Raw genomic sequence first — 18,741 nt, forward strand, 5'->3', positions numbered from 1 at the left:
TTGCGTGGGTGTTTTACACCACTTAGCAGCCGTATTATCCATACGGCTGCTTAGTAAATCAGAAACCACCATTCTTTTGAATGGTGATTTCTGTCGTATCCTATCGATGGTGTAGACATTCGTATTTGTAAATACAAATACGAATGTTCCATCTTTAGGACTACGAATTGTTGTATTTTTGGGATTGTAAATCCCGAAAATACAAATTCGTAAAAAAAAGGTGTATTTCTGCCTATGAATACACCTTTTTTCTACGAATCCATTTTGGTAAATGTCCCCCTATATGTCAAGGTTTACCACCAAAAACCAGGGTTTCCGGCCAAGATTTGAACCCAGACCCAATTTACACTGCACCTGAGACTCCCAGTAATCTCGAGTCAGCCTCTTTACATGGGACCTGTTTCTACACTATGTTACTCAGACACTCCTTTGTGGTGGACCTCTACATATTCAGCCAGTTAGCATTTTTAAGCATAACACGGGTTAGATCACCAAGGTTGCGACATTTACACTGCACCCTTACCCGGCTCTGACCATGCTAGCTGCCAAGGTCAGATTCCTGGTCACTGGACCTGGATTTTTTCAATGACTCTTACACTGAGCCATGACTCTGGTAGAGCAAGAAATAAACAGGATATGGATACATGAGAGAGATTTGGTCTGCAAGCCATACCACCCTTCGGAGGACATAATCACAAAAAGCAACAAATAATAATAATGTACATTACCTTTCCAAACACACCAACCCTCTTCTTATCTATGTATTGCTCTTTTAGTAATGTTCTGGATTGCAAAAAATAAAAAGAGTACGATAATTATTCACATTCAATACAGCATCAGAAAAAATATATATTACTTTGTATATTCTATATCAGATTGTATAAAAGAAATAGAGTTAATCCTTTATGTAACGTAATTTGAACATTTTTTCAACCCGGTCTATATAATAACATGCAGGTAAATCTACACAATGTAATAACTATGATACAACATAAACAACAGCCACTGATGCTGATTTCAGACACTGTGGGGTTTTAAAATCCGAACAACATTTTAACCATAAATGATTCATTAAATTGTACAGTGGTGCCTCATCACCCCTTAAAATTCAAGCTATGGGGGTATATTTACGAAAGTTGTTTTTCATTGATTTTCATGGATTTCGAATAGATCTACTGTAAATCAATATTAGGCTTCAGGGCTTACACACACACATTTACTTACATTGAAAAAATCTATATTATAATCTGAAGCACACATGGGGCAATAAGAGCCGGCGCTGCTATAATTGTATAGGTGTGTATCCAGCATTAGAGTATCTTTACCCCAACACTTAGCATACGAGACTAGAGTATAATAGACCTTCAAAAGACAGTACAAAGCCCAAATGTCTAATTCCCATTACTATAAAGTATTCTACATAAGCATTATTTCCTTTTAATCCCGGGAAGTGAAGGGGTGAAAACCAAGGAAGAGTTGAGATTTTGTTTGTTTCCAGTGGTGGCTCTTTGTGGAGGAGGGGGGCTGCCACGATGCGGGCCCCTGTCCGCTGCCTCCACCGCTGTCGTCGTGCTCCTGGTCCCAATCCCTGCCGCCACTGGTCCCATTCCCCGTCCCCGCTGCAGGGCCGGCGTATCCGCAGTAGCTTCTTCGGTACTGTGCATGCGCTGGCCCCAGCCTCTAAGGGTTGCTTTTGCAGCAGTCCATAGAGGCATAATCAGGGCCCAGGGTCTGGCGCATGCGCAGTATTGTCCTGGTTTTTATGGACTGCTGTTCAGCAATCCATATAGAGGCATCCCCGAGGGAGGGATCACCTCCCAATGGGACTGCCTTGGGTGACAGGCAGATCGATCTTCCAATAGGAAGTCACTGCCAGTCTCAGTGAAGCCCGAGCAGTCTCCTAGACTGCATCTGCCTTCAATTAGGCAGAGAACAGTGGGGGATTCTACCTGGAGGGGCAGCAGCCCTGCAGCCCATAGGTAAAAACCACTGTTTGTTTCTGTTCCGCTACTGTGGAAACAGTATAGACAACTATTTTAAAACATACAGTATACTTCCAATCTTCTACTTTAATACTATGGCTGAGGCTATATCTCTGCTAGTCAGGGCTGATATTATACACCTCTAGTCAATTCACTTATCTAAATTACAGGTACTGTCCACAACATATCACATATGGAAGTTGCTTGCATGTGTACATTACCCAAGCGCTGTCAATTGATCTTTTTCTTGAAAACTTCCCAGCTCTTTTCTTACTTCATGTAGGAGCTTTGTGCCCTGAAAACCACTTCCACGTCCATCAAACTTAACAACAATAGTACTAAAAGAGCTGACCAGCACTGTTATCCAGTCAATTTCAAACTTTTCTGAGACGCTCTGACTTCCAGGTGTGCCATCCCTATTAAGAGATAGAAGTACAGATTGTAACAAAACCATTGACCTTGCATTCCCATAGTTTATCAAGGCAGGAGGACCAAACTATTGTTCAACACAACAATCTTTGTCCAAAGCTATATCATACTGCCAGTAGTCAGTCCTAGCAGGGTGTCAAATGATAGATGACACTTTGGGTCACCAATCTGAACTTTTGTAACTCCCATTGTTAGAATATTCCAACGGGGGAATTAATAGTGTAATAAAGGTGGGCTACTGTGAGGGCTGTGGTGATAAATCACTGACACAGGCTAGAAGCCCATACACACTGGGAGATTTTGAGCTGAAAGCAGCTCAGTTTTGTTGTTTGAGCTGCTCTCAGCTCAAAAGCCACCCAGTGTGTACGGGCCAGCGATGGGCGGAGAGCTCTGATGAGCGCTCCCACATAGGGCCGGATTAACAATGGGCCTGATGGAGCTACAGCTCCAGGCCCACTCTCCAAATAGGCCCGTTTTGTAGTTGAGGGACAGGGCTTTCCAACGAGCCCAGTGCCGCGTCGCTAGCCCCCCGGGAACCGGAGATACTGCCAGGCAAACCTGGAACGTTTTCCCCATAGGATAACATGGTACCCGCTAATTCTGACATCCACCCGGTTCCAACGGCTGCTAGTTCCCCCTTCGGCATCACAGAAGCTCGAGGTTGATCTCAGTCGAACCCAAATCGCTAGGCCTTCAATTTGATAGCTGGTCCATATGGGTTCATTGGTTCTAGAGATATTGCGGGTAAACCAATTTTTTTTTCATTACTGAAATGTAATTTCATGGCTGTTCATGTTGTTTGAGGACAGATTTCTCTTGAACCAAACGGCCCAGATTTACGGGACCAAAATCATTTGAAGCCTAAATGTAAATGGGTCAGCTGGTTCTGAAGATATAGCTGGTTGTTTAAAGGGGGGCGGGCGGGGTTTTCTCTCCCCCTCACACCAGAGAATGCAGGGACTAGGCTGTTGTAAAAGGAGCCAGTCCGGGAATGTCCCTGCATGATCCTGGGACCATATTCCCGGGTAAGACCCTGCATTTTCTGGTATGAAAGGGGTATTATTTCAAATAGCCGGGACATGCAGTGCTCTGAATACAGCCAGACAGCCCTCTGTTCTCTGCCCGGCTGTCAATGGCTGTCATTTCTGCCCAGCGGCGGCTGTCCCCCACTTACCATGAGCATATATTCCTCCTTGGCAATGAGCATGTAATCCCACATGGCAACGAGCATGGAACCCCTGGCAATGAGCATGGAACCCCTGGCAATGAACATGGAACCCCTGGCAATGAACATGTAGGTAAGCAACACTTAGGTAGCATAATTTTTAATAGGCATTATGGTGTTTGGCATAATACGTAATGGAGATTATGGTGTGAGGCTTAACATGTAATGGGCATTATGGTGTTAATTTCTAATGCGCGCCTTTGGCGCGCAATGCCCCTATTTATGAAGCATATTCTGCATTATTGCTCAATCTGTTTGCATGTCCAAACTATGGCCGTCCAGCTGTTGTGAAACTACAAGTCCCATCATGCATTGCCACAGTTGCTATTAGGGAATGCTAAAACTATGTCAAGGCATGCTGCGACATGTAGTTTCACAACATATGGAGGGCCACTGTTTGGACATGCCTGGTATAGTGTGTATTTTGGCTCAATCCATGTGGCAAAATGTAAATTTTGCCTTAATCTGTGTGACATAATGTGAATTTTGACTCAATCTGTGTGCCATAGTGTGAATTTCGGCTCAATTCCATGTGGCATAATGTGTAAGAGGCAAGTACAATATAAGGGGGTTACTATTGTGTTGCATGATTTGTATAAGGGGTATATGGTGTGGTAAACTTAGGTGACCACATAAAAGGTGCTGAAATGTTCTCTACCAAGTCTCGTCTTTCAGTATTTTTTTTATGACTGGAGTGCCGCCTCACCCCGCAAGTATCTTAGGACATCGGCATGCTGCGGGTGCACCTTTGGAGTGCACCCGCCATTATATCTCCCTGCATTTTTCTTATGCCAGCCCCCTGCCTTTTTCAGGCATATATAATTAGTTGAAAGTATTTACACAAATAGAGACACACCCATGAGCAGACCACCCAAACAGAACACTGGTCACGACCCCCACATTATTAGGTGCTGGCCACAACCCCTATTATTACGCATAATAGGCCCTTGATAATTTTCAGCTCCAGGCCCATTTAGACCTTAATCTGGCTCTGCGAGTCCCACATCATCACCGGCCACCGCTGCTCATCTGCTGGTATTACCAGCAGATGAGGGACGGGGTGGATGGCTTTTCATAGCGTCCTGCTATGGAAAGTCGACCACCCCCTGTGAAAATCGCTGGCCAGGGGAAAAATCGCAGGTACTTGTGTAGTTTCACGGCGGCAGGCTAAGCTATGTTGTCAGCGTAGCACAACGGCAGCCCTGCGTAGGCTGCGTAGTGTCCCCGTCAGGCAGCTAGTCACCGTACTGTCCCTGGGAGCTGCAGCTCTGTCCCCGGCTTCCCTGGCAAGCCAAGTGAGCGCCTCTCACACAGCGCCGGTAACCGTCAGATCCCCTGCGCTGGCAGATGCCCGTGGAGAGGTGCTCCATCTGTCTGAGAAGCAGGAGCGTCTCATTAATTATTGCGGCAGGGTATGACAACCCTGCCTGTGTCCGCTTCAGGGAGATGGACAGGGTTAGGGGTTTGGTGACGAGTGCGTCTCCTGCACAAAGGGGGGGGGGGGGGGCGGTGCGCAAGTGCGTCTCATGCACAATAAAGGATGCATTTGCCAGTGCTTCATGTTACATACTGGCAAATGCCTCCATATCAAGCCCCACACCAGCCTGAAGCATGGCGAGGGTAGTGAGCCCCACGAGGGGACGCGGTACGCGTCCTCCTGACCTTTTCATACCCCCACTATCCACGTCGGCGTGGAGTTTATATTATAAAGTGTGGCAAGCACAGCAAGATTAATATCAATCCCTGCTGCTATTTCCAAAGGGGGAATAGTGGTGGGTGCCTATTTCCATGCTGTCTTTCTTGACAGCATTGAAGAGGCAGAACGGAACAGACTTTAAAAGCTGTCGGGACCGTTTTGCTGAGAACAGCCGTGGATTGTCGATACTACGGCCATGCCCCCTTTTCGCCGATAAACAGGTGAGCGGGCCGAGAACGGGATTGGGTCAAGACTATCGGGACGTCCCGACAGTCATGACCTGGGATTCAATACCCCCTTATTAGAGATACCAGAAATATTTCCATATGTACAAAGCTCCAGAGAGCAAAAGTTTCCAGAGCTTATACTCAGTAGGGGATATGGTCATTAGGTCGACAAGCTGAAAGGTCGACATAGGACAAGGTCGACAGGTCATTAGGTCGACAAAAGCATAAGGTCGACAAGGGCTAGGTCAACACTCAAAAGGTCGGCATGGTGAGCGAAGAGAGCCATGCGAGGGGATGCGGTGCACTTTATCCTGTGTTCATGTCGACGGTGTCGACATTCTGGTAAAACAGTGAAAATCCCCATGTCGACCTTTTAAATGTCGACCTAGCACGTCAACCTAATGACCTGTCGACCTTGTCCAATATTGACCTAGACCTACGTCGACCTTTCAGCATGTCGACCTAGTGATGTTGACCTAATGACGGTCGACCAACTTATGGTCGACCAAATGATCCATACAGATGGGGCCGGGCTCTTCTTTGCTGGCGAATCGCCAGAACGTCACTGCTGGCGATCCGCCAGCAGCCCGGCTCGCCATCTGATTGAGAAGCGCGTGCGTCTCACGAGCACGCGCGTCTCAGTTTCCGTCGGCGGGGCGAAGGGAACCCTGTCCGTCGCCGCTTCAGGGAGACGGACAGGGTTAGGGGGGTGCGAGGAGGCGGCGGGGACCCCAGGTGACCGCCGACAAGCCGGCGGTGACCCGGGGGGAAGCGATGGAAGCGCCGTCGGAAGGGGACGCGCACGCCTCTCGTGCGCGCGCGTCCCCTTCTCGCTGTACAGATGGCGGCTGGCTAGTAGACTAGTGTTGTAGACTGGTGTTGACTAATAGACATCTATTCTATAGGCTTCATTTCACATATTTCCCTGAGAAGGATCCAATATGGTCCCTCCCAGTGCCCCCCGACAACCATGTATGCGCAGAAGGATTCCCAGGTCATTAACCTTCATTGTAAAGGATAGCTTTTTTTCACAATACCTGTCCTTTGCAATTTGAATCTCAAATCTACATGTAAACCAGCATTATTCACTCTGCCATGTATGCAGTAAGTGGCAAAAGAATCACATTTGCTGGATACATCCTGCCCCTCCTCTCCAACTAATTATAAAAGACGCTAATACATTTTATGTACATTTGCCAATGAATTATTTTCAGCTACAGTTTCACATTTTGTTAAGCAAGGATGTGATAATGAGGAAAGCGAGGAACACTAATATGTGTTATGTTCCTGTTACATTTGTGCGATCACAGTGCCTATATAATGGATGGTATCTGTTTCCATATAAATAAAACATTTTGTTAATGTATGGGCTTTCTATGCCTAGAACGCAGCAAGAGATTTAACAAGATAATAACTACCAATTTATCAGTTACACACAATAACATTTATATCCTAATTGGTAGTTTTAGTAATAGCTTACTATATATATTTTTTATATACTATGCCTCATTATCATCATTATATCTATTATGCTCAGCAGGTGGTACCACAATAAATTGAGATTGCTGGTTATTGGTATTAGGCAGTCAAAGACTTAATGAGATCTGAATAAACGTTCACAGTAAAGTATGCGGAGTCAGCAGTAATCCTATTCAGGCTGATTATTTATACAATATTCTAAAGTGGTGACTCATCAACCTTTGGGTTTGCAGAGAGAAATGACACTGATGCGGAATTAAAATAATAGTAACATTAATAGCAGCAGCAGCATAAGCTGTATACCGCACCTTCTCAGAAATCATAGCAATTTTGTGTAATAGTAGATATCACTTAACTTGTTCTATTTCTCTCACATCTAACAAGTGTTCCAACTAAAAGGTGAGCAAAATGTAAAAAATGCTCAACAGAATATTTGCCTTGTTCCAGAATTGGGTGTTAAATTTAGCATTTTGCTGGCGTTATGCGGTTTTCAATCTCCCAGTCTTATGGGGCTACACACGAAGCGACTTAGGGGCATTCTCTAAGCGATCTCACTAGATCATTTAGAAAATGCCCCTACATCGCTCTGTGCTGAACTTCCCATTAGGCACGTGAGGCACATGCCTAGGGGACAAGCAGAAACATTTGGTGACGTGCCTGGGTCACATTTAAGCCCAAAGGGAATCATGGGCACTACCCCCTCCCTTCTGCCATGCAACTGGAAGAGGGCACACACACACATAGGTTAGCAAAAGCACAATGGCAAAGTCAGTGCTTTCAATGTGTGGTGCCTTCTTTCAGAGGTTATGATGATAGTGCCATATGAAGGGCCAACACTTTCTGGTATTGTCGGGTATTATATGGGTGCAGGGTGTGTGGTGATGGGTTACACAACCTGCAGGCCTTATAGATATGGATTTGCACAAGATGTAGACATCACATCACTGTTGAATACCTCCAACTACTTTAAAACCATCTTTTTTTTATCAATGTTCTGAAAATTTAGGGACTCCATACGCACTTTTTGAAAACTTCCAAGTCCTAGAGAGGGCAACCATGTCTGAGGTGGGTGCGGCTTTGCAATATGGTGTTGCAATGGCATCATCATGTCTCCGCCCACTGATACAAATCACAGCATTTTACAACAGGAAGGGGTAGAGGTGGGGACGGAGCATGATCATGTGAATTTACACAAATCACGTCATCTAATCCCCAAGTTGTCCACTTTATTCAGGAATCTTTTTAAGTCCTGTAGATGTTACTTTAAGGGGGCAAGTAAAGATAGCCAGCATTACTGTATGACTAATCTATAGAAAATCATACAAGGGTTTAAAGCTCAACATCAATTGTTCTATCGAATGTAACCTCAGCTAATTGAGCCTTGAGATGTCTTTCAGAAATGCAGTAAATACGATAATGGAGATGGCATAGCATTAAACTGTATCCTATTTTATCAAGCTTTGCCTTACATCCGGAGTATTTGAAGTACTTTAGAAACAGAAGTGGGCAAGAGGCAGATAACATTTCTGTTCATGTAGAATAGTGAGTTTCTCCTGCTCCTGAGAATAAATCTGTACATATGTGCAATGGAAGAACATTAACCTAGGTCACACAGTGACAAATGCCACTTAAACTTTGACATTTGGCATTATATTGATGTATCCAAGTTCTCACCGGAAAATCCCATCTAAAATGTGCATTTATTTTTTTCTTTGATTTTTATAAGTTATGTTTATGTCCAGAATTGTTCCATTTGCCAGACATGATGGAAAATCAAAGTTGAGAGGGAATTCAATGTGCGAGAGAGAGATTGACATTTGGAAAGTTTTCTTCTGCTATTCATTTCTGTGTGGGTAATGTGTGGCAATGTAACACAATTACAAATGAAATTACATACCACATTTACAGGTAGGGAAATCCTCCTGTATTTGTAACACATGGATAGAAATTATATTAATTAAATTGACCTTGTATTTGCAATAATATGTTGATTAGCCATTGGCCATCCTGCTGCATTGGTAAACCAATACGTCCAGCTTTATTACTAATTGTATGCAATGCTTGTAGTCTAGATGTAGAACACTTCTTTTGTTACCACTCTTGACTCTTACGAAAGCCATTGGTGATTTAACCAAGAGCTGTTTTTTAATCTTTTGCCTTATGGTGTTTGGGTCAGGCAGGTCAAATGCATTATGTTCAAAGACTCATTGCTTACAAAATGTAATCAACTAAATTAAAACAAAACTTGAGTTAAGATCAGTAAATGTGATTTTTTTTTCCCAATTCAACAGAATAATAATAATACTGTTATATATCATATATAGATAATAATGCTATATACTACTGTTATATTGCTACCTTTATTTTAATTCTTTCACATTACCATTAGGACTTATCATAGCTCCATCACTTTAAATGGATTTACTAAATATGTGATACTGTGTCCCCACTATTCTATGCATATTAAATTTCAATTAGTTGCCTTACTGGGTATGGTATGTTAGACCGACATGCATCAGATCGACATAAAAATGTCAACAGGATAGGTTGTTTACTGTGACAATGGTGACATTCATCATGTCTGTATGTATGTCATGTTGACGTCCCTCATCGCCCATTTGCCACTTCTCTGGATCCCAGCAGCAGCAGTGTCTACAAAGTCCTTTACCTGGTCATGTGAGCAGCAGTTTAGGTGGAGATGGGTGACTCATTGTCGTTCCTATTATCTACTCCTAACCCTGTAGCTAAACTCCAACCCAAGGCCTTAACCTTATCCCACCCAGTTGCATCTAATCCTAACCATCAGCAATCTGCTAATGTTGACATTTTCACATGGAATATTCTGGGGATGATATCATGGTGCCTGTTGACATGTTGAAGCATGTCAACATTTTGGTTGTGACATTGGGGTATCAACATTATCAACATAATATTGACCAGCTGACCAGACACAGTATTGATAAGATTGATCTGTTTGATCACAAATCTGCTTGTCCAGTTTAGACAACATTCATCTTCATGAGAACATTAATGCATATATTGATTTCTTGGCATAGCTGAAACTGCAGTGTGGTCCAGGGGTGCAGGGGGGAGAGTGGTGCCTCATGGGCGCAGATTCTCTGTCAGCATCCAAAACCCTATAAACCTCCAAAGATGGCCACCACCTATTTGGAGACAGATGCTAGAGGTGCTACTTCCCCTCTATTGTCTAACAGGGGAGCAGAGGGTGCCCAGAAATGTTGATTATGGGAGTGCTGGCCATGCTGTTCCCTTGCAAGCCAGCAACACAACTCTGGGCAACGAGCATGTAACTACCATTGACATTGAGCATGTAATTCACTGTGGCAGTGAGCATGTAATCCCCCTGCGCAATGAGCATATACTGTGTGTGTGGCATAATATGCAATGGGCATTACAGTGTGTGGCATAATATGTAATAGGAATTATTTTTTGTGGCATAAAATGTAATAGGCATTACAGTGTATGGCATAAAATGTAATGAGCATTATGGTGTGTGGAATAATATGTAATGGGCATTAAGGTGTGTGGCATAATATGTAATGGGCATACTGCGTGTGGCATAATGGGCATTACGGTGTATGGTATAATGTGTAATGGGCATTTTGGTATGTGGTATAATGTGTAATGACATTATGGTGTTCATACAGTACTACTTATGCTGTGTGTCCCAGGGGCTCTACCTGGCACAGGGTGTCTAAGGAACTCTAGCTGACACAATGTGTATAAATGGCACTACTGTATGGTGTAATATGAATTTGTACTATTGTGTCGGCACATTATGTGTATAAGAGACACTACGACTACAGGCATTAAACACCCCTTTTTTTTCAGCGTGGGCCTAGATTCACAGCACGACTTTCTGGCCTGCTGTCCTTGCTGCTGGCCTGCTGTCCTTGCTGGTCGCTGTACTGCCCGCCTTATCTGACCAACACTTGCCACTCTATGCTCTATTCCTGCCCCTAGTAGTGAGGCCATGCCCCTTTTTTTGCGCACATGCAATATATTTCTCAAAAAAATATGAAATTTAGAACTGGTGCCTATGTTTCTTGGTTCATATCAAACTATTCCACATCATGCATGAGCTACAGCAACATTTATGTGCGTAAAGAACACACATGTACAGTAAACCAACACTTGGTAGACATTTGAAATAAAGTTGAAAAACATGTTTGCTACATTCTTGGTCATACTTACACAACAAGTAAAATGGGGTAATGTGCTGTGTTTATAAAGGTTGCTGGTTTGATAATCTGCATCGGCAATTCTAGGAAAATAAAACAGAACATTGTAAGACTTGTTCCATGCTCGCTACTGAAAACAACTGCTACTGAGATAGCTCTGGGTTAGTTCAGGTCAAATTAAGCACAGAATCATTAAGTGAAACAGCCAGCCAAGCAGTCGCAAATTGAATTGCTGTTAGATCTATTACTCTATCTTGTTCGTTAAGATTAACAATACAGGCATCATGTATCAAGCTGACTATTAGCAACATACTGATAAAAGCTTTGCTCTTGCGTCTGTTAACATCACAGACAATATTCCTTAAATTAGAGGCAATGCCCTTGAGCAGTTTCATTTATAGCAACTCAAACCTGTTGTTTTAACATATAGAGGCCATATAAAAACAGTAGGACACAGCTGAAATAAGCTTATCACAAAATGCTTTGAAAATATATGTTAACATCTATTCTCTTTTACGAATAAATATTTTCAAACCTCGCTAACACTAATGACGGCCATCAATTGAACATTAAATTTCTCCATATAGAGTTTGTACATCTATAATTTTACAATTGCGTGGAACCAATTCAATTTGCAGTAATGGCAGCAAGTTACCGGCATTCACAACCATTTCTCTGGCACCTAGCGTCCTTGTACCCCATAGAGCTCCCAAGGAAAATCTCAAATCCCACCTGCTCATCCCTAATAATTGAATTGACCCCTGTGGGCCAATTATTCTCCAGTTCAACCAAATCATGCCAATCAGTTGGAAAATCCAAAGATCACATGGTTTAATAGATTTTATGTTAGATTTAATTTCAACTTACTGTAGTCATCCACTGGTATTTGTACATACTCGGAGTAAGGCATCTGTCTCTTGTCTATGGCAGCTCGCACTTTAGAATTGTCCTCCAGCTCAATCAGACCTAAAATATATAAAATACATATATACTACAAATGTGGAAAAGTATATCTGATTTATGTGAACAACTACATTACTTTTAGCATTTGACTTCATTTTTTATTGAACGTCAACCCCCAGCCATTTGTCTAGTAACCTTCAGTTGACTTTAGTGTGTTGTGTAGTACTCAGCCTTCAGCATTGGTCAGTAAGGTGGGATCTACTGTATAATTCAGTTTAATGTTACAGGGATTCCTTGGAGCTACTCTATTTTCAATATGGGGGTAAATGTAATGGCCTGCGAATTGAAGGCATTGGTGGGTTCTCAACAAGTCTGTCCAATGTTTTAAAGTACCATACACTTACAAGGCAAAATATAATTCAAGTCTAATAAGTCTGATTTTACAGCTGTATTACTGTACATTACATTGCACATGAATTAATTACTACTATTTCCTCAGCTCAAAATTGTAATGTGGGTGCATCAGTTGTATATTAATGTGGTTGCACCACAATGCAATTGTTCACAAACAAATCAAATAAACAAATGCATGTATGAATAATCAGCAAATATACGAGGCCTGAATAAAATGCTACAAAGTGTAACAAACCAATCACATTTTTTAATTGCACATTGTAAACTGAATTCTTATGATTTTGGAAAAAATATTTAATCGTATTAACAAGAAAAACTATATAAAATATGTAAAAAAATTAGTAATCTAAAAAATAGACTATACATAAGATTAAAAAATTAAAGTCATCCAGAAAAATGCTATATATATGTATAAAAATTAAAGTAATCTATTATGTGTACTAAACAACCTCATAAAATCATTGTATTATATTTGATCAACTACTGTACAAAACACAAATTTTATATCAATGACACAGCAATCAATATTGTAAAAACTCTATTCAAAATATTATATGTAAATATATGAAACCTGATCTTAAATAAAAAGAAAAAATATTATTAAAAATTTACAAAAAAACCTACAGGATTTTGTTTTTAAAAATTTTTTAAAACCATAATGGGACCAGTTCTTTATAGGGATTTTTTTTTAAATTAAGACTAACAGAATTTGCTTTATCAGCTGAAAGATGCCTGTCACTCAAGGGAATTTAGCAGAGTTTTATGTTTGTTCCTATAATTGCTAGCATGGATAAATAATTATGGCTTAGAGGAGATTGGCGTATCTCCTAGAGGACACTCTGGTTCAGTTTAGAGCCACTGGGAATGCATTATTCAATGGAGTAGAAATTGCTGCTTCTCAGTTAAATATGAACAACCAAAATATTCTAAGGAGAGTTACAATTAGCCATTATCAAGTTATTTATTATACCAACAAAAAAACAGATTACATCAGACACAGAAAAGCTGAAAAAATTCCCAATAAGTAGTTGAAATATCCCCAGGAAACTCCTAGACAAAAAAATTATATTGAAAGGTTCCTAAATATACACTAATATCCCATGATGATACAAACACAAAGGCTTTGATGATAATGTCTAAAACCTCACAGTGTCATTCTGGGTTTTGTTTTTAGGAAAATAGGACGATAAGGTTTTTTTCATATGATAATAATATGCACCATCGGAATTGCAAAATATGTGCAGCACAAATACCATTTTGTAAAATGATGCACTTATATAACACACATGGGGGAGCAGGGGGGGGGGTGTAGTGGGGTGGGGGGGTTGTCCAATCAGGCATAAATGCAAAGCAGCTACAGAATTGTACATATATTGATCAATGTTTGTATATATTCTGTTGGATGTGCTCCCCAGTTTACTGTGTTGATCATATTCACCATCAGAGATTATTTATCATGTCCTATCTGAGATCTCTACAAATTATGTGGAATAAGATTCCATTTACCATCTAATAGGAGAGGCCTTGTTAAACCTTCATGTTTCCATTACACGGCCTCCAGCCATAGTTCTACCTTGAGCCCTGCTCTGAATCCAAACATATCACAGACACTGAGATACATTACCTGTTAACAGATGAAGCCACACATACCCTGTGATATGTTTGCCCTCTCCACATGTTACCACAAAATAGATGTGTCTCAGACTGGGTCATCCACCAGTTGGCCCACAAAAATGTAACAGGACACTAACTTAAAATATTCTGCTCATGGCCTGGTTATGTGTTAGACATTTTAAATCAGTTTATGAATAAATTCATGGAGTAATGACTTAAACCTCTATGTCTTCTCCCTGTTATATGCATCTCATATTCCATAGGGACCTGGACAAGTTCATATAACTCAAACCAAACTCCCAATGATACAGTATCACACATATATTGTGATAATATTCCACACCTATTGTATTGTGATGGAATTGGCAAGCCGACCTAATAATAGCACCAATGAAAACAAATATAAATATATAAATATTCGTCAATTAAATATTTGCATTAAATAAATAACAAAATAAAAAATCTAGGAATAGAGGACCTTATTCTGGTCCGTTTGCAGCCGACGTTCTCTCACATGGGGACAGATGTTTGCCGTATGCGCAGCTGCATTTTTGCACATGTGCATACACCGGGTGCATGCGGCCATGGTGAACAGACTGTTTGCTGGGTGCATGCACCCAAGGCTGGTGGGGCGGTGGCGGATAGTCACGCCTATGGGAACGCCCAGCATTTTATGGGCGTTCCCATGTAAAGGCTGGCTGTTTGCATAGTAATTGAGCGGTGTTCACCCACAGGCTGTGAATGGATGTTTATGTTAAACTCTGCAAATACACTCTGCGAGGGGGGGTTGGGCGCACCAACATTTGTAGGGCGGATTCTGGTTGACTTGCAAGGGTGGGAATTCGCATCTGAGCGAATCAACCAGAATAATCACCAGAATCTCTTCATCTATATTGACTGCATACACATACGTACAGTAGTTTTGATTGTCTTTCTGTCCTTACAAAAATGGATTTGAATTATATGTGGGATGAAAAACTCCACGTGTCTAAACTTTGGCTCAGTTCATTGTTAAACATTTTTGTGATTCCTTTGCACATACAACAGGATGAAGCACAGGGCAACAAGATCACTTTCTAAATTGGGCACACAGACACGAACCAATATTGGCCTTTGGCAGAATACATTTACACAGATTATGATAGTTTTTTGGGGTGCCGCACCCTGCACCTCGATATACGGCTAGGGACCCCAATATATAGAGAAGCCTTGTCGTGGCTTGGGGGCATATCCTACACCTGCGCAGGTATATGTAACCAATATCTCTGAATTCTAGTATCACGTAGTGTTCAAGATTGGTCACTAATACCATTCAGTGAGCTGGGGGAAACAATGTCTTTTTTTTACTTACTCAGTATTAACCCCTCCCTTGCATGCACCTGAGTGGTATTACTGAACTAATTGAGCATCTACCATTATCCCTATGTATATTTACACAGATCTCTGATCCAACAAATGTTGGTGTATGTTATTTTTTCTTATTGCCTCTGACAGTATGACGGTGAATTACAATATTGACACATGCATTCTGTGGGGAGCAGGAGAGAGCCACCCACACTAGGAATATAAGGCAGGAGTGAGAATACCTAATGGCTGTAGTGGAGAGTCTCTCTGTGTGATACAGTTATGGTGCCCATATACTCATACAATCATTAGATTTCGATCACATCTGTTTGATAATTCGCATAATTGTATGCAAATTTATGTACCATGCAACGCGCTGCACAGGCCCTCTGGTATGTCATGTCTATAGATATTATGTGCTGCATATAATATTTAGCGAATTGCATGAGCGATTGCATGTGGTTTTTAACCACCTGCGATCAGATTGTGGCGGGCAGCAGGAGAGCATCAGTGTAGCAGAGAGATCGGCAGGAGGGCTGTTGTGCAGCGGTAGTCAGCGGCGGGCGGCAGAATTTGAAAAACATTTGAAAAGACTGGTTTAGGTTAGGTTTATGGTTAGGCAATAGGGGGAGAGTTAGGGTTAGGGGTAAGGTTAGGTTAGGGACCATTAGACCACCAGTAATAGTTTGTCGATAGTTCGACCATTTAGACATTCTCATGTCAACTTGATGACTGTCGACATGATAACTGTTGGCATACTACAACCACACAAACCAATACTTTAATTCTGATTTATGTTCTCTGCTTCTCTGTAGCAGTTAATAGAAATAACCCTGAGGTTGTGAGTACTCTATACATTATTCTCCAAATAAAATATAATAGTACATCTGATAGGTAAGGTAACATTGTATGCATTATGAAGCACGTCTGTTACTTACCTTGCATTAACAGGTAGAGATTAGAACTCTAAGATTGACTAAATAATAGTTGTTTAACATGGCAATAATAGAAACAACTAACGGTGATATACTTTAATATGTGCCTGAGATAACAAGCTCTTTAATAATTTACATCCCATCTGTGGCCACCCTGCAGGCTGTTTATTTAAATGTGTCATATTATTCTATTCCCTGTTGTGTGCTATGAAACACTCATGCTGACAATATTGACAGCTAAATTGAAAAAAAAAATGAAAGAACTGATCCTGAACTTGCAATCACGGGAAATGGTTTTAACCTCTTAGCAGCTAAATTGTGCACAATACATTTGAACTAAAGAAAGGTCTTTACACAGAAGTGTCTGGTGCAGTACAGTAATTGGAGAGCTCTTACATAGGAATGTCAGGCAGTTACAAAAGTTTACCTTCAACTGCCAAGACAATCTTGGTTGAATCCGTGTGTGTGTGTGTGTGTGTGTGTGTGTGTGTGTGTGGAGATCCCTTAAAATTACAAACATAGATCCATGCTGCAAGGCCATGCCTGTCCCACCCCAGTCCACTCCCCCTGTTGGGGTGGCATGCTCCATAGGCATGTGAGGGTCTATCAGTAAGCTGAAAGTTAGAAGGTACAGTATAACAGACAGATAGATAGATAGATATAGTGTTCATTCTAGCATCCGCTATCTTTGAAAATCCATGCAGTTCCTCTTACCTGCCTGGGGTGTCACTGTCTGCTGTGGTGTTTCTAGCACAGGTCTGGTTTGCATATCAGTGCTGATATACAGACCACACTGTCCTAGAGACGCTACAGCAGACAGCGACACCCCAGGCAGGGAAGAGGAACTACATGGATTTTCAAAGATAGCGGGTGCTAGAATGAACACTTAGATAGATAGATAGATAGATAGATAGATAGATAGAATCACCAAAATCGTTAAAAATTGCTAAATGGAACTTGGTTCAGATTGGATCTACTCAAGGGATCTGGACAGGGTTTTAGTTCAGTACGAATCCATAACATTTGTGTGGATTCAGATTTCAGGAAGAAAGCATTCAATCTTGCCTTACAAGTCATGTTTTTTTTTTTAGTTATGGGTGCAGGATGTTCGATGGGCGCCGTTCAATGGGCGCTGCTAATCTATTTTTGTTGAAAGTGAAATAAATTCAGCACGGTAACTTTGAAATACCAGCATCACTCTTCTCTACATTTCTCATAAAAGATCACTAAACTTAAATCACAAACTACGTTATTCCCAATAAGCTACTAATAATATATGTTACGGGATGTGGTCAGGATCCAATCAGAATGCTGACAGCAATTTTGCAGCAGTCGGAATCCTGTTGGGTCCCAATGTTAAGTACTGGAGTTAGGTTTATCTTTAGGGGAAGCTTATAGGTAGGATGTGTGTGTCTGTGCGTGTGTGTGTGTGTGTGTTTGATGACTATTCTCCCCGGATATCCAGAAGAGAGAACAAGCAAATTTGACAGGTGCACTTACCTGCTACAGTAGTCACCTAGATTACATAATCATTCCCCTGTCACTTTGTATGTACTTGCATTTGATAGCGCTACCCATTCCATTTTCCATTGTGGGTTATTTAGTCAATCCCCACCCAACTTGCTTTTCAATTCATATATGGGGAAAAGTGAGATAAAATACTATTGCAGATGTGAATTCATTGCTTTGTGCTTATGGCTCAAAAAGGCCCCTATGGAGGAGATTTATCAAACTTCTTAGATTCCAGATTCCAGTGATCTTTTATCTAGAACATTCTATAAAATGTTAGAAGCTGATTGGTTGCACTTATCCTTTTTAGGAAGTTTGATACATCGCCCCATATAGATCTTCAGTTCTTTCCCTTAGAGCGTCATACACTTATACCTTGTTAATAATTTTATCTTGTCTGACACTGTAATTAATAACACAGTTACAGTATACAATTAATATGTACATTTTAGCATTTCATAAATTGTTACTGAATGTAGGGAATTTATGGATATCAGCTGGCAGGTTAAACATCAAAATGATGAATAATTTAAAACATACTTTTAAAATGTTAACATTTTAATAAGTAATGATCCTAAATGATCTTTGTTAAATATACGGCTAAAAACATGAATAAAACAATTGTGCATCATTTTTAACCAACCGGTAAATTATAGTATCCTCAGCATGTTTATGTGCCCATATATTTGTATATTTGACTGTGAGGAACAGCACCCCCACCATTGATATTGAAAAATCTCTTTTCTTTCTCATTCCTTCACTTCCTTTCCCCCTCTCTCCCT

At 41.2% G+C, this 18,741-nt stretch overlaps 1 protein-coding gene across 5 annotated transcripts in view; it reads right to left on the minus strand.

The window, feature by feature from the left end:
• Positions 1-18,741, minus strand: part of DPP6 (dipeptidyl peptidase like 6) — a 1,240,611-nt gene that overhangs the window by 26,951 nt on the left and 1,194,919 nt on the right. For all 5 annotated transcript variants that reach the window (XM_083189040.1, XM_083189042.1, XM_083189039.1 and 2 more), the window contains 4 exons: positions 12,108-12,206; positions 11,254-11,323; positions 2,204-2,398; positions 729-783 (listed from right to left, as the gene is read on the minus strand). In XM_083189040.1, coding sequence (XP_083045166.1) covers positions 729-783; positions 2,204-2,398; positions 11,254-11,323; positions 12,108-12,206 — 419 coding nt within the window. The remainder of the gene's footprint in view (positions 1-728; positions 784-2,203; positions 2,399-11,253; positions 11,324-12,107; positions 12,207-18,741) is intronic.

This window comes from Crinia signifera, chromosome 5 (assembly GCF_055691185.1).
Source record: "Crinia signifera chromosome 5, ASM5569118v1, whole genome shotgun sequence".
Classification (NCBI taxonomy): Eukaryota; Metazoa; Chordata; class Amphibia; order Anura; family Myobatrachidae; genus Crinia; species Crinia signifera.